General features: G+C 39.3%; 1 protein-coding gene across 2 annotated transcripts; it reads left to right on the top strand.

Annotated features, from left to right (window-relative positions):
* The first annotated feature begins 1,203 nt into the window (after positions 1–1,203).
* Positions 1,204–17,274, top strand: zbtb42 (zinc finger and BTB domain containing 42). Of its 2 annotated transcripts, none has more exons than XM_088354580.1 (2): positions 1,204–1,497; positions 6,426–17,274. In XM_088354580.1, exon 2 carries the CDS (start codon positions 6,440–6,442, stop codon positions 7,859–7,861), a length of 1,422 nt encoding a protein of 473 aa, XP_088210706.1. In that variant the 5' UTR covers positions 1,204–1,497; positions 6,426–6,439; the 3' UTR covers positions 7,862–17,274. The 2 variants fall into 2 exon arrangements, with proteins under 2 accessions (XP_088210706.1, XP_088210707.1); XM_088354581.1 differs by lacking the exon at positions 1,204–1,497 and adding an exon at positions 2,007–2,114.
* The last annotated feature ends 350 nt before the right edge of the window (positions 17,275–17,624 follow it).

A 17,624-nucleotide genomic window follows, 5' to 3' on the forward strand; every position in this document is an offset into this window, starting at 1 on the left:
TTGTATTTTGGAGTACGACTAAAAACGAGTGCTTAATAGTACAAGGAAGAATACAAACAACGAAAACTCAAACCGACCAAAACGCATAATTTTTGTTCTGTTTCTTTGTCCCAGCAAACCTTTCACAAGGTTTTTGGTTTTGGGGGTACCCGTAAAAGCAAGATGTCAGACAATCATGTGAACTCCCTCTAGGTGAGCTTCATGTTATGTCGAATAAATGAAATGAAATGAAATAATCTGCATTTATATACCGCTTTTCAAGTCAAGACTTCTCAAAGCGCTTTACAGTGTGCTTCACGTTTCCCAATAGCGGCTATGCAGCCATGTAAGGCGCTAACTTGCTTATTGGGGGTATTAGAGGTTCAGTGTCTTAACCAGGGGCACTTCGACATGTAACACGGAGGAGCCGGGATTCGAACTGCGTTCTACTTCCTGAGCCACTGCCGCCACCTAAATACCTATTTCTCGACCTACTACTATTTAAAAATGCATATTTTTTTCTTAATATAAAATCAATGTGGCCGGCACGGCAGCTAAGTGGTTAGCGCATCCACTGCACAGTTCTGAAATCCAACTACCAGCCTTCCTGTGCTGAGTTTGCATGTTCTCCCTGTGCCTGTGTGGGTTTCCTCCGGCCACTGCGGTTTCTTCCCACATCCCAAAAACATGCATGTTAGGTTAATTGGCTGGTCCAAATTGTCACTAGGTGTGAAGGAGTGAGTTGTCTGTCTCTGTGTCCCCTGCAACTAGCTGACGACCAGTTCAGGGTGTCCCCTGCCCACTGCCCGTAGACATCTGGGATGGGCTCCAGCACTCACTCGACCCTACTGAGGATAAGCGGTGCAGATAATGGATGGAATATAAAATCAATGTGTTTTTTTTCACCTATTGAAAGTGTTAAATAATAGACACTGTCCCCTTTTGACCTAATTAAAAACAAACGCAAAAGGTTACTTGGTTGAAAAATATTGCAGCAGGGTAAGAAAAAAAGTTAAGAACCATGGCGCTACTATACAAAACATTGCTTATTTGAGTAAAAGGAACTTGTTAACCACTGGTTAAAGTCACCTCCTTGCTTGCTGCGCTGTTGATCCCTCCCCTGCACTTCCGGTGAGCAGAGCAGAGCAAGACAGGTGTTTCACAGCAGCGTGGATGTTGCCGGAGTCCTCTGCTGCTACTTGCTGCCGCTGTGTGAGTTCTCGCAGTAGTACACGAGTTTACAGGCAGCGGGGCGGCCGCTGTCGCGAGATTTGGCGGCCGCACCATCAACCTGCTCGTCGACATACAGCAACAGCAGCCAAGCAGCCAGCAGCTCAGCGAGACCAGCAAAAGAGCGAAGGAGCGCTGCTTGCCTCGCCGGGAATTAGGAAGGACATTTTTCACGGACTGACGAGTGGGAAATACAACATCTGGACCTTCATCATGATTAAACACCGACGAGGTGTTTAAAGTGGCTGAAAGGAACACTCTCGTACTACGGAAAAGCCGGAAATAAATGTAAGTACGCTGTTTTGAGCAGTTTTTGGGGTGTTTGAGCGCGGCCATGAAGCGAAAGTTTAAGTGTGCGGTCGTCGCTTGGCTTTTTCGAGGAGCTAAAAAAACAAGCTCACTCTTAAACGGTTTTTAAGGAAGGGGGCTACCCCTTATAAACTTTCCCGTGTTGCGTTCAGGTGCACCTCTCATGCGTCAAACTTTTTATAACCCTCTCGTAAACATCTGGACGAGACCAAATCTTTTACTTTTATCCCAACGTAGCCGAAACTATATTTAATTTGATTTCAAGGAAGCAGTGTGTCAGTTTTGTTACATTTTGGGGGGGGGGGGGTCTTTTCGTGTTTAAAAACGGTGGTGCGCTTACGGACAGTGCCGCGGTAACATATGGTAAAAAAGGGAGCACAGCTGGAGGTAAGGTTTTCATTGCGGTGATGTCAGAGCAGCTGACTCCACAGCTTGGAAGTGTAATTAGCAAACAGAGCAGCAGTTTACTCACTTTGTCTTTCCTCTCTTTTTTTTTTTTGCAATCCTTGCTGCTATCATTACCAGTCTCGCTTGCTTGTTCTGTAAACACGAGCCTCTCGTTTAGTGTGCGTCTTTGGAAACGTGCAAATCTTTCTGTAAGTTTAAAGTGTGGAGAAACATATCTAGGAGAAATGTGCACGACCAGCTAAGTAAAGTGTATCACTGGGTAAATAATGTCACATTTAAGATTCATTTAAAATTGTTTAAAGGGTCACGAGCATTTTTATGTTTATATATTTTATCGAGGAAGAATGCAAATTTGAATTTAGGGGGTTGTGAATTGTTTTTTACACTTTTATCCGAAATCTGTTTTAAACTGTGCCTTTAATTTCTTCCATTGTGAGATCCCGAAGGGTTTTTTTTTTAACTGAGAAAATTTAGTCTGATTTACAGTGATCCCTCGTTTTTCGCGGGGGTTGCATTCCTAAATGTACCCACGGTAGTCAAAATACGCGAAGTAGGAACATTTATTTAATTATTACCCTAACATACATTGAAACTGAAGAACAAAGCCTATTTACAGGCTCAAGCATTTATTTAACAAATAAAAGTGCCCTTACAGTGCCTTCTAAACGTTTTTTTTTAACTTCTGTACTGTCAAATTATAATTTCAAAAACATAATTGCTGCTATATTGCACTAATGATTTCATAAAGTAATGGAAATGATTTCAAGACACTACTTTTTTACTTCAGATGATATTTTGTCGCCATCATGTGGCCGTTATAGGAAAATATGTGGCGTAAAAATGCTCTTGTCGTTTAACTTTTTGGCGCAAAAAGAAAATATGCCTTTTAGTGTTTTTGTGAGTCCAGAGCGTTTGTTGACATGTTATAATTGAACTGGAAAATGCAAAATATTTGTGTGTACTGTTTGCGGGCGACATCCGTGTCTTGCTGCGTGTTAAATTTACGCGTCCAGATCGAGTATTTGGAAGACGAAAAATAAGGCTGAATAAAGCCGTTAATTGGAGGACTCTTTTTTTTTTTTTTTTTTTTTCCTCCAAAAGTGACTGAACAAAATAAAACAGAGTGCAAGCCGGACCTATTGGTCAGGAGAAAATCTCCTTCAGTAAAACGTACGCAAGAATGTTTCTCCCCCTCTCTTATAGGAAGGGGTATGGATTTGCAAAAGGGAACATGAAGCTCTAACAGACACAAAAAGGCACACAAAAAATAAATCAATGTACAAGAGATTAAAACTGCACACAGCCAGATTGTCAATGTTGTATGATAATGCGAACGTTTCGAAAGACCATTGCTGGGAAAGGACATTGATACATTCTTATGAAAACAGTAAGCAAATACTTCATTAGAATATGTGGATAAATATAATGTACCACGAAATGAAATATCTGATCATCAAAGTAAAACATGTTATGATTAAATAATAAAACTAGTATAGCTCGAAAACTAATGCAATTATGATTATTTAGTAACATTTTAAAATCTAACAGTATTTATTGTTGGTTAGTCAATTATTGTACGTGTACAATTTAGACTGCAACGTTATTGATTTACTGGCAAAGATCGGCATTAAAGAGGCGGGGAGATTGTTTAGCATATCAAAATACAGAACACAATGAAATCCCGTAAAGTAGCGAAACCATGAAAAGTAAATCATGATACAGTGAGGGATTACTGTAATGTAATCAGTGGAACACCATTTTTCAACCAGTGTGGGAGACCGCTTTTCTAGTGTGCCACAGGAAATTGCCCAGTTTTATCTTTGCGAAAAAGCATGCACTTGTTCAATAGCTAACAAAAAAGGGTAAAATCGAAGAAATTTACTCTGAATTTAAGTAATCTAACTAGTAGAGCAGTGTTTCTCAACCAGTTTGCTGGGGCACACTAGTGTGCCGCAGGAAATTGCTCAATTTAATATATGCAAAAAAGCATGAATTTGTCAGTGGCTTTGCTTTTTTTCCCAGCAATCAATCAAGTAACTGTAATATCAGTAGTAGTAGTATCAGTAGGTTCCAGCAAATTAGTAGTTTTCTTTATTTTAATATAATAATCTTCATCTTCTCATGGAGTATGACTCATTGTGTTTGATAAAGCTGTTTTAGATTGCGCTGCAAAAATAATAAAATAAATCAAATGAATTATTAGTCTTCCACTGAATTTGCTGATTTTCATTAGTTTTGTTATAGTAAAAAAAAGCTATAACGTTAAGGTTTTTTGATCCACCGGCCGATTAATTTTCTAGAAAAACAAGATGAAAATATGATAAAACTTGAAAACCATGTTAAAATACAGTAAAATCTAAAATTATAGCAAAATTCCCAACAAGAATTAATAACCTCCTGAGCCACGGTGACTACGATTGACCAGCAAAACTCGATACTGGAAATTTAGACCACGTGATAATCTTAAAAAACACAACATTAAAACCGGTGCCAGGGATTCACTTTTGAATTTATATTAATCGACGGACGATATGCCTCGAGATTTTTTTACTAAAAAAAGTTTGCCTTTGCTCATAAAATATTTTATTCTGAATTTCAGGATTTTTTTTGTGATTTAGTCAACACTTTTACCTTTTCATCATTAGGAGCAATTTTTAAATGTGTTTTCAAGGGAATTGAGTTTCAATTAGAAGGAAAGTTATTCCGAACCAATCAATTGAGTATTTCCTGATAGATTGTAATTGGTACCAAAATTCGTCTGCTCTTGCTTATTTTTTACATATAATTATTTGTTTTGTAGCATTGGTATGACCACATTTTTAAGTTGGTCACAGAGCACAGGAGTTGGTGGAACCCTATTTTGTTTTACCATATAGTAAAAAGAAGGAACTTTTCCTGGCTGACCAAAATTGTATTTTTTTATTTTCTTAATGTTAGTGCATTGAACGTGTATGCATTTGTTGGTAAATGCACCCTAGGCTAATAATGATCATGTTAAACCTCCAGGCTTTTTTATCATCCCATGTTATGAGAATGTAACCTAATTTGGTGCAAAATTTATAAAGGGAGAATGTAAGTCATTTAATCTTGCAACCTAACGTGTGTGCTTCCACATGCATATTTTTGGGGATTTTGGAAGGATGCAATATTGCATATGTGTCAAACCCATGGCCCGGGGGCCACTTGTAGCCAGCCACAGAATTTTATGTGGCCCACAATAGCTCAAAATGTCTGAGTTCTCTAACGAGAGTCAAAAGAGTTCTCTAACAAAAATCTACACTTCCCACAATACCTGTCGACTGCCATGCCTGCAAATTGAAAGCTATTTGTCACTACATGCCAGCCTTCCCATATCAATGCCAACAAGTGGAATTGAGAAATAAATTATTCTAAAAGTATCTAAATTTTTTTTAGCTTGAATAGTTTCCTCCCACGTTCCAAAAACATGCATTTCAGGTGAATTGGTCGGTCCAAATTGTCCCTAGGTGTGAATGAGCGAATGCGTTGTCTGTCCCTGTGTGCCCTGCGATTGGCTGGCATCCAGTTCAGGGTGTCCCCTGCCCACTGCCCGGAGATGGCTGGGATGGGCTCCAGCCCCCCCGCGACCCTAATGAGGATAAGCGGTACGGCTGATGAGATGAGATGAGAAACAAGAAAGGCATAATTACATTTCTTTTACATGCAATTCATATGCCGTATTTTCAGCACTGTTAAACGCAACCACCTAAACTGTGGTTGCAATGGTGAGAGTGCCGAGACCAAACCACTAGACCACTATTTTATACAGGTGACATACAAAAAGGTATTAGATTTTATTGAAAAATCACACAATGACAGAGACAGATGTTAGAGAATGGCGAAAGTCATCCTGAAAGATACAAAAACACAAAAAAAACATAATGTGGGAAACAACTCTGTGTGTCTGATTATGAATCGGACGTTGCGTTTATTTATATATTTCAGGACAACTTTTTGTTTTCTCCATTTTCTAACATTTGTTTCCGCCATACTGAGTAAAAATAGTGTGATAATGAGGTAAAATCTAATGTCTTTTCGTATGTCATCTGTATCAATGGTGATCTGATGGTTAAGTCTCTGTGTTCTCAACTCTGCCTCCTGGATTCGATTAATGCTCCATACTGTTTGGCTTCGGACGATCAATTATTGCACAAATATGGTACTTTACCGTAACACCCTGTGTAGTAACGCACACGTATAAAAAGTCTTTGCATTTCCTTTCTTATCTATCATATTTTGCAATTTATATGGCACATTTTGTAATCTATGGCCAATTTGGAGTTTTTAGGTGCATCTTACAGTCCGGAAAATACGGCACATTTAGTTACATTTATAAGTTACATCAGGGCCTTTAAGGACAGCTATTACGCTGAGGTGACCCTCGGTGAAAATGAGTTTGACACCCCCGCTAGAGCGTATTGCTTCTCCTATTATTAGTCAATTTGTTTACCCACCATCCTGTTTTTCCTGTTTTCTTTCAGGTTACGAGGGAAGAATGGAGTTCCCAGACCATAGCCGGCAGTTGCTGCAGTGTTTGAGTCAGCAGCGTCACCAAGGCTTCCTGTGCGACTGCACCGTCCTGGTCGGGGAGTCTCGATTCAAGGCCCACAGGGCCGTATTGGCCTCTTGCAGCATGTACTTCCATCTCTTCTATCGGGACCAATTGGACAAAAGGGACGTTGTGCATCTCAACGGCGACATCGTGACAGCGCCGGCTTTCGGTCTGCTCCTCCAATTTATGTATGAGGGCAAACTGGAATTAGGGGCTCTTCCCGTAGAGGACGTGCTGGCAGCCGCCAGCTACCTCCACATGTACGACATCGTCAAAGTGTGTAAGGGCAAGTTGAAAGATAAGGAGCTGGACGAGAAAACGGGAGAGGTTTTCGGTTCTGTGGATGTGGGGCGGCGGTCCCGGGGGATGGAAGAGTTTGACACTGTCAGCGATTGTGAGAGGTCGGCGCCGGTCGGGCAGAAGGCCAACGGTCACTCCTGTGGGTCCCCGGACTTTGTAGGTGTCAATTATGTGTCAGCTGAGGCCGAGCCCGGCACCCAAACAGCTGGAAAAACAAAAGCTGATGTCAGTAGTTGCGCCGTCTCGTTGTCCCAGAGGTCCAGGGCTTGGGATGACACGGACTGTGCTCTGGATTTGTCTTTCAAGCCTCTGTCGGGCAGAGCTCCCTTACAGGCCTCCTACGTCTCGGGACAGCTGGCCCTCGACAGCCAGCAGCAGGGCACCGAGCTACTTGTTAAAGACGAACATGACTCGCTGTCAGAGCAGGAGGACGCCGAGCCGGCCAGCCCCGAGAGCCGGCGCTTTGGGAATAGCGCCAGGAGCTCTGCGCTGACAGGGTTCGCCGCCCTTTTCCAGGGCGACAACGGTCCCGTTGCAAACCCGATCTCCCGGGAGGACGACCTGATGGACGAGGAGGGGGCTGCTCCAGCCCGGCTGCCTGGGGACAGCGAGGAGGAAGAAGATGACGATTTGGCTTCCTCTGGGGCGCTTCCGGGCGGTGGGCGGCAGGCTTGCGTGTGCCCACTTTGCAGCAAGATTTTCCCCAGCCCGCACGTTCTGCAGCTGCACCTCAGTTCTCACTTCCGCGAGAAGGACGGTGCGCGCTCCAAGTTGTCCCCCGACGGTTCGGTGCCCACCTGCGCCCAGTGCCACAAAACCTTTTCCTGCATGTACACCCTCAAGCGGCACGAGCGCACACATTCAGGCGAGAAGCCCTACACTTGCGGCCAATGCGGAAAAAGCTTCCAGTACTCTCACAACTTGAGCCGCCATGCTGTGGTGCACACGCGCGAGAAGCCGCACGCCTGCAAGTGGTGCGAACGCCGTTTCACACAGTCGGGGGACCTCTATCGTCACATCAGGAAGTTTCACTGCGGCCTTGTGAAAACGCTCGCCATTGGATGATGTGCCATTCTTTGTCATAGTACCGCATTTTCCAGATTATAAGGCGCACCTAAAAACCCCAATTTTGCCAGAAATTTGAAAGTGCACCTTGAATACGGGGGATAATATCGGATATGCATGCATACAGTAATTATTCGTGTGCATTACCACCCTAGGTTTTATGGTATTTTACCGTATTTGAGCAATGATTGATCAAATCAATACACATCGTTGACCTAAATTACTAAACATTGAATGCAAACCCTGTTAGTGGCGGTGAGAGTACTATCACTATACCACAAGACCACAGATGGTACAAATGACATACAACGAAGCATTAGACATCCTCTCATTATCACACTATTTTACTCGTGGTATAAGGAACACTGACTTGCATAGTGCATTCTATTAGGTCAAACAGTCTCCCTACTTTTTCACCAACGAATGTTAGAATGGAAAAGCAGAAAGTCTTCCTACACAAGCTACTTTACCTACGCATACATTTAAAACAGAGGTAATTGACCCACAGGTGAAGAAGTGGAGGGACTCTTCAACCTATAAGAATGCACTTTGCAAATCCGTGTTTTGATAATATAATGGAATAAACTAATGCCATTTTGTATGTAATCTGTACCACAGGTGGTACTAGTGATAAAGTGTGAGAGCTTTCGTCACCACCACTCCGGTTGAAATCCCATTCTATAAAATGTTTTACGGTTATGAACATCAGCATGTACTACATTAATAAGTACCCGAACACATGGAAGTTCTTATTGTGGTCTCGGTTTAATGAGCCTTATAGTCCAGTGTACCGAATGTATGAAAAAATATGTTTTGGGGAGTACGTCCTATGATTCAGTGCGCTTTATAGTGTGGAAAATACGGTATTCTCACTGGCAGTCTGGATTCTACTTCAGGTGGCATTTCTCATGACGGAACTTCTTTTTGAACAAAAGAAAGAAAACGCACTTGTTTATTTGTCTCCCCATGCTGAATTTATTTGAGGGGCTAAAAAGCATCTTGAGGCTAACATTTGTTTATACAATCACCTTTATTTGTGCACACGAGAGATCAGAACCGTCCTTTTTACTACTTTAATAATATTAATATTATTTATTTAGTATTTGAAACAAGTTTAATATTTTAAGGCAGCAGAACTAATGAAGTTAGACTACTGTCACTACTGGAATCTTTTTGGGGAGTTTTCACAAACAATTGTGGTAATATGCCTTAGTACAGAGGTGTCCAAACCTTTTATCTCAAAGGGCCTAGCAACTTTTTTTTTTTCTTCAATGTAATTATCCAGGCATACCCAAATAACGATTTTGTTTTTGTTCGTTTAGAATTGTATAGAAACGATCAATTTCTACTGCAAAGAATAAGAAATCCTTACCCAGTACGACTTGATTTAATTTTTAGTTGTCTAATTTTACTTGAACCTTTTTCACTTTAAAATAAGAAAAATACTCCTTGGAACAGGGGTTTCCAACCTTTTTTAAGATGAGAGCTACTTTTTGTTACTAATTAGTGCAAAGGGCACCCTGTTTGACATGCATTTCAGAAATAACAACTTGTTATTTCTATGTCATTCCCAGGTTAATTAAAGGATGAAGGGTTAAATGGAATCAGTCAACTACCAAGAAATCATTTTACTAGAAAATCACAATGGCCGAGCACAGATAATCTATTTTTAGAACAGGTCCCCTGACATCTCAGCAATTCTTCACCACGATGAAGACCCCTGCCTTAGAATAAGCAAAAATATCATTCTATTGGGAGTAAATGTTGAAGTAAAACGGGTGTATAAATACTTTAAATAAGCGTTTTTTTTTTTTGCTGTGTAATCACTTGAAATGTGTACTTGCGCTACTTGAATATATTTTTTCATGTAGAAATTAATGTCATTTTCATACATGACATGGGATTCAGAATAATGGTCCCTGGGTTGGAGTTTGGACACCCCTGTCTCAGAATAACCTTAATGAATGTGAATGAAGTGAAGGAATGGCCTAATTGCTACTTCAAAATGTATTTTCAACGGTGGGACACAAATTTGAGTCGAGGCCTTTATAACACTTGTGCCTCTTTACACTTGACTTTAATGTACTTCAACAAGAGTCATCTATTTTGTGAAATCCACTCTCACATACCGGAGCATAACAAAAGGAGAGAGCTGGAATGCTAATTGATCCACGAGTGCCCTTATGACCGTGTGACCCAACTATGTGAAAGAAGCTCTTATGAGGTTATTGATTGTAGAAGAAGGCAAACACTAGACAAGTGTTTTATTATTTCCTTCTATGGCAGCAGTGTATACAAACCGGCACTCGGTCACTGTTAAAGCTACTGACTTTTTTTTTTTTTCAATTGTTTTCATATCCACCATCATTTATTAGTGTACTGTATGTGTTACTACTGACGTTGATGCCTTTAGTGAGTTTAAAAAAAAAGTGTGCAGGAAGGAGTTCCACTCATTGCTGAACTGTCTTTTTTTGTCTAATCTGTCCTGAGAAGACTTGATTTAAATATATTTATTAGTTTGGTTCAGGGTTTGCTGTAGGTTTCTAATAGCTCTGAAGTTGGTACGATTAACTGGTATTGGGGCTACTTTTTTTTCTCTGTGCAAATGAAGTTACTGTAATTGTGCTTTTATAGCAAAATATCCGCCTAGCGAAGCACTTGTTTTTAGCACGCACATCACTACCGTTCAATATGTTGGGGTCTCTTACAAATGTCTTTGTTTTCAAAGGAAAAGCAGTGTTTTTCAATGGGAATAACCTGAGCAGAAATATACCGTATACATTGTTATTGTGGCGTATCACAATTTTATTTGCCAATGTCTGTTTTTAAATGCAATATCGACAGAGGTGTATTTATGTCCATTTTCAGCTACCAGCATTCCAGTGTTCTAATAGTACATTGTGTTTGCTAATTGCTTTAGAAGACTAAAGGATGATTTAGAAAACCCTTGTGCAAGGTTAGCAAAGTTTAGCTGAATAGAAAAGCTATAAAACTGACCTTTCTTTGAGGTACTCGAGTATTTGTAGTGTCACATTTGTGAGTGGGATTTACTTTCAGAACGGCCAGAAAAAGACAACATAGTGTGAAACTCAAAAGTCTTTTCTTCTTCTAAGAAATTAAGGCTATTTCTATGCGAGAAATTGTCAAGAAACTGAAGATATCCTACAATGGTGTGTACTACTCTCTTAATTGAACAACACAAGCATGTTTTAACCAGAATAGAAGAGAAGGTGGAGGCGCAACTAAGCAAGAAGATAAAAATATTAGAATCTCTACTTTGAGAAATGGACACTTTACAGGTCCTCAACTAGCATCTTGGTTATACTGTATAATACCCGCAAAACACCAGTGTCAAGATCTACAGAGATGTGGTGACTCTGAGATGCTGGCTTTCAAGAAAAAGTGGCAAAGAAAACACCTTATCTTGGTCTAGCTAAAAAATAAGAGAATAATATGGGCAAAATATTTTTTTTTTCATGGAAAACCCATAATTGTCTGGGTGACCCCAAACCTTTGAACGGTAGTGTACTTTAGTTGCAACACTATTTCCTAGGTTTCTATCACAATTTGTATATTTTGAATTAGTTATATATTCTATTTATCTGTTTTTATCGTATGTGTGGAGTGGAGGGAGTCGGGTGTTCCTTTGAGGCTGCAGTGTCTTCCTAGGGTAGGGGTTGGGCGGGGTTTGTCAGAGTCCGCACAGTCGTTCAGAATTATGGATTTTCATTCAGCGTCACCGTTCTGCAACAGGAAATATTTTTCTACCCGCACATCCGAAGTGAATGGAATCGAAATAGGACAATGTTAGCATTGTTATACACACTTGCAAGTCCCAGGTAGTACTCAAGGGATCTGTTGTGTGTCTCTCTCTGAGCTACGTGGGGGTAGGCAAGGCAAGTGGCACGTTTCTTTTGGCGCTTTGCTGTATTGAATGGAGGCATTGGAATGTAAGAAATGTATTTAGGCAAAAGGAAACCAAGGAGACTGTAAACAGGTGTATTGTTTGAAGGCATCAAAGTCCTGCCTCCCTCCAAGACCCCCACCAACCTCATCACTTCCTCCACACAGCATGCAGTTAGATAAAGGCCTCATTGTTTGACCAAGGGGAGAGACCATTGCGATTTGATTGTACACCTATAAAGAGATTATCGGAGTTATGAATGCATCCCATGTCTTCAATAAACATTGAGAATGCAGGTTCTCAGTAAGCTATGAAAAATGACGTTTAAAACCAGTGTTGGGTGCGTTACGAATAAAAAGTCATTAGTAACAGTTACTAGTTACTTCATTTAAAAAGTAATTGCTGACACTCAAAAGTAGCGCGCTACCCTTGAAGTAACTGTCTAGTTTTAAATTACTGTGTATACTCTCATTAAAGCCGACCCACTAAAACTGCTTAAAAATGGCCACAGTAAAAGAAAATGGAAAAAAAGGTTGTGGAAGCAGTAAACCATTCGCATTTCTTGGCCTGTGCAATATTGAGCGCTTGCCATCGAACATTTGGCAGAGCTACTTCATATCCATTTTGCTTCTTGTATTCAAACCGCTCACATACTGTATTTTCTCACAGTCTGGGTAATGTCTCAGACCTTTATTTTTTTTTCTCCAGTAAAAATGCAAAAATAATTTTATAACAAAAGACCAGAATTCAGCACTCTTTTACTGTATATTTTATGCTCACACTTGCCCCATTCATTTTGTTTCGGTATAAGCCATTTCACCTCCCACCGTGCTGCTTACCATTCACTGCTGGTGACACGCAACCAACTATATGCGCATAAGCTGACTCCCTGATTTTGAGTATTTTATTTTATCAATTTAAATCCAGCTTAAATGTGAGTGTATACGGTAGGGTGAATATCAATAGGGAAGAATTGCGTGACCTCGTACTCTGCTTGAGACGTTACTGTATTTTGTTGGTGGATATAAACATGCCCACATTTCATGGTTATTGTATTCTGCGCTGTGTTTCTGGTGGATTTAGGGTTTATTATTGACCTGAAGGCATTAGAAACCATGGTCTGCTTTTAAAAAGTAACAGTAACATAACATGTTGATACGATAGTTGAGTTACAAATTGTTATTCATAACGCGTTACAGTATTCGTTGGTGAAAAAGGTAACAGCGTTTCAGGCACCGTTCCTTTGTACCGTTACTTCCAACACTGTTTAAAACTCAAGACGGCTGCAAAATATGATACTTCGTTAAATTCAACCTCTGAAAAATTATTTCAAGTATGGCATTAAAATAGTTTTCTTGTAAACTCCATTTTCATGTCCATGCCCATCACTTTAGTATCACAATTTTATGAAGATGAACATGAAAGTGAACATTAACACTTTTTAATCCCTTTTTTAATCAACTTCACTCGAGATGTTTATTAGAACATTCTTTGCACTACATTGATTTAATTCTGTTGTTTCCTGTTTTTTATGTTTAGATAAACCGAATAATCCATGTGTGCACACACATTTAGATTCAGCAGTTTTTTTTCACTCCAAAAAAAGGAAGGAGTGGATCCGTGCCACTTGTAATAGGTTTGTCATAGAACTTTTCATCCACTCCCTCATTTTAATCACTTTCTACTACATGTATGGTGTATCCTCGAGTTCTATTCGTCGCTAACCTTGTAAAGTCGTTTGTGATTCCAAATATAAATGTTCATACATGGAGGTCATGTCTTCCATTGAAATTGATGTAAATGGTATTGATCGGTTTCAGCCAGTCACAAAACTAAGTGATATGCCTTCTACTATATCACATGATTTTTCTACTCTTGACAATTTATTTGACAAATTATCTTGAAATAGGGAAAAATACACTTAAAGGAACATTGTGTATTATTTAGCACCTCCTAGGAAAAAAAAACAATACTCATTTAAATAATAGTCAAAAATAGAGCGTCCAATAAACATGCAAGTCGAGAAATTTGCATTTATTTGCATTTACAGTATGTTACAAAAGTGATTACACCGCTATCATTTCTTCAGAGATTTCATAATAATGTTCATTTGAACAACACTGAAGAAACATCATTTTGACATAATGAAAGGTAGTACGTGTAAAGCGTATATAGCAGAATAAATTTATTCTTCCCTTGAGAAAAAAACCCCCCGAAATACAGCCTTTAGTAGCTAAACCCCTATTAAAAGTGAGTACACCGTTAAGTAAAAATTCCTGAAGTTCAATATTTTGTGTGGCCACCATGATTTCCAGAACCACTTGAATTCTCCTGACCACGGATTTCAACATGTTTTTCCACTCCTCCCTGACAACATGACTGAGTTGAGGGATATTCAAGGTCTTGTGCTTTTACATCTTCCGCTTGAGGATGCCCCAAAAATGTCCTATTTGATTAAGATCTGGAGACATGCTTGGCCAGTCCATCCCCTTTACCCATAGCCCCTTTAGAAAAGCCTTGGTCATATACATGTTTTTGGGGTCATTGTCAGGATGAAACATTGCCCTGCGACTCAGTTTCTGGAGGGAGGGGACAGTTCTCTGCTCCGGTATTCCACAGTTCATGTGTTTCCCTTAATGAAATGCTTCTCTCCAATTCCAGTTGCACTCATGCAGCCCTAAACCATGACATCCCCAACACCATGCTTGACATTGGGCATGACACAAACATGTTTGTACTCCTCATCTGGTTGCCACCAGACATGCTTCACACCATCTGAGCCAGATAAATTCATTTTTGTCTCATCAGACCAGAGGATCCCTTTCCAGTAAGCCATGGCCTTTGTTTACATACTTCTTTTAAATGTGAAGGGGTGTTTCTTCGGTGATGATTTATTACACATTATAATGAAATCTCTGTAGACATACTGAACATTGCATGAGGCTCACCTGAAGGAACCAGACATGATTGTCTGTTGCTTGCTGCTATGGGTACACAGAAATGCAAAAACCTCGCCAAAATCTGGGCAAAAACATGTGACAAAAAACGGTGCAGAATGGTCACTTTGATTGTCTGTAGCTTGCATCCGTTCTTGTGCTTTTTAGCTCTCGTTTTTTGTGGCACAATAAAGTGACATCTGGGGGTTACATAATGCACACTTTCTCTTTAAAACGAGCGACCTTTTCTACAAGTGGGGTGAAAATCCATTTTTGCAAAGTACAAATTGCTCCAGTAAAACCTTTGTCAAAATTGAAATGAAATATCATACTGGATGTCACGGTGGCTTCGTCTATTGTTATTTTAACGAGTAACCCAAAATTAAGTATTGACACACTGTAAATCGAATTTTCTGTGGTTTTAATACACTGAACCACGGTAAACATTTGTGATTGCCTTGTCGAGTTTAGGCGTAAAGCCTCTATTTTACATGGTCATGGAGTGCAAAAAAGGAACACAACAACACATCGCTGAGATCATTCGTACACGGATGACAAATGAAGGCACTTGTGGCGCAGAACCCAAACTTTTCATAAAACCGAATGTTGAAAACTTGAGGATTCAGTGCACATGCAAATATTTTGTTAGAAGGCCTGCGGGCAAGAAATTGTTGAAATCTTGGTGAAATCTTTCTTGATTCAGAGGCATTAAAAAGTGAACACAATAAAAAGATTTGCATTTCTTTTTGAATGGTTATTGACGCTCCAGGATGTTCACCAAGCGTGCCTTCTTGACACACATATAGGTGTTGCATTCAGAGGAACCTCTGCTTGTACCTGTCTGCTCACACAACAATCAATGAAAAAGATAAAAATAGACTGCTTTGCTTTCACTACACATTGTTTTGGGATTTCATTTCTTGGTGTAAAATGTTAAACTGAAGGCAAGCATTTTTGCGTTTGTGTGTGTTTTGGGTTGCAGTCCTTCTTTATGGAGGACCAATATTGCCGTGTGTAGAAGTAAATGTGTTAATAAATATACATTTATGCCATGCAAATACATTTACAGGTAAATAAATCATATAATACTTAAAAATATGACATAAATGCAACTTTGTTGTCAAATATGCTATATGCACAATACACCCAGCATGAAAACATGAAACAACTAAGACAATACAATTAAAGAATTGTAGTGACTTAAAAAAGATGAAAAGTATGCATACAAAAATATGTAAGGTTTAGAATTAACAAATTGCAAATCATAGCCAATATCCTAATAAAACAGTTTTGCATTGATTTGCCATAAGACAGAGGAGTGATGGGGGCTAGGACAGGAAGAGTCCAGAGTCCTGATAGAAGAAATTGTCCTTGAGCCTGCTGGTTCTGTCTCCGAGACTCTTCCCTGACGCCAGCAGGTTGAAGAGGCTGTGAGATGGGTGGGTGGGGTCACCTGCAATGCTGGTGGCTTTTTGTTATTCATATAGTTATGCATCTTTTCATTTATTTTCATATTTTGTCATTTTGCTTTGTCGTGTATTTTTTGTGTGTATTTGGTCGGTTACAACAAAATGTTAATCAAATGAGGGGGTGGGAAAAATTGGCTGAGCTTTTCACCTATTGGTTGATTTACGAGTGCCCTGAACTGCAATGCCTTTCTTCCCTCGAAGAGCAGGCAGCCACCGGGAAGCAGGACACTACTTGCCGATTAGTTCATCAATGATCAACCAATTGGTGGGATGCTCAGGGAACTGGGCCGCATCCTCATTCTGAATAACATTTGTTGTGACAAAATAAATGAGAAAATACACAACAAAATACAGGATGAAAAAAACAAAACAAAATAATCACCAAAATAAACCAATGACAAATGAATAAAAAATCAATATACTGCATTCGGGTCTTATATTTCGGTATTACGTAATTTATCTATGTGTTCATTTATTTATACGGCACATATTTTTAATTATTAATTCTTATATTTAGTTCTACTTGTAGCAAGATTGATCCTCCATATTTCTTTGGGTCATGTCATTGAAGAATGTGAATTGTTGAGATTGTCATTGTTGTCTCCTGGAAACAGAAGGTTATGTTTGCCCAACTCATGACGTATGTTTTTATATTTAATTTTTTGGGGAGTAACCATTATTCAACACTGGTTTCTTTTCCCCTATTGCAGGTTCCGACTGTGAAATTGTATACAAAATCACAAGAAATATTTATCATGATTGCATCTTTTTCTCTGGCAGCCTCCGGCATTTTAATTTGGTTACTTCAGCCGAATGTCGAAATGACATCTTTTTAATTGAACTGTAGAAGTGCCATTAGAATTGATTACATATTTTTGTTTTGAAATGGGAAAAATATTTCATATGAATTGCTTCGGTTTTAGTGGCGTAGAGATTAGAAGACAATCTTTGATTAGAAACTGAGGCAATTTACTGTCTGTTTGACTTGTTTTGACTTGTATGTGTGCTTGGTTTTGTGGAAGTGTGTGCTGTGGAAATGTGACAATCTGGATTTAGGTCTTTATAAGACTATGCATAGAATTAAATTGAACAACTTTATGTCTGTGTGTATTTATTGATTTTGATCAGTCTTTTCCTGTGTTTTCATGTGTAAAAGAAAACCACAATGCATATCAATTCTTTTTCCTATCAGACAACATAATTCTGATTCAATTTAGGCCTACCTGAATATATTTATTGATTGCAATCAGGATTTTATTAACACATTTGGATAGCTATAGTCACAAGTGTTTTGTGCTGATTTTATATCCAGTAAAATCCGATCACAATGTTTTTCATCAATGTTTAAACAAGTACTCTCAGTAGATTTTTAGATTCAGCAGCTTATGTTACTAACGTTTACAGAATTTTTATTTTTCACTTTAAGGGCAAAAGTAGCACTGGTGTTATGGCAT

Source organism: Urocampus carinirostris, chromosome 15 (genome assembly GCF_059441175.1).
Source record: "Urocampus carinirostris isolate Australia breed hairy pipefish chromosome 15, RoL_Ucar_1.0, whole genome shotgun sequence".
Classification (NCBI taxonomy): Eukaryota; Metazoa; Chordata; class Actinopteri; order Syngnathiformes; family Syngnathidae; genus Urocampus; species Urocampus carinirostris.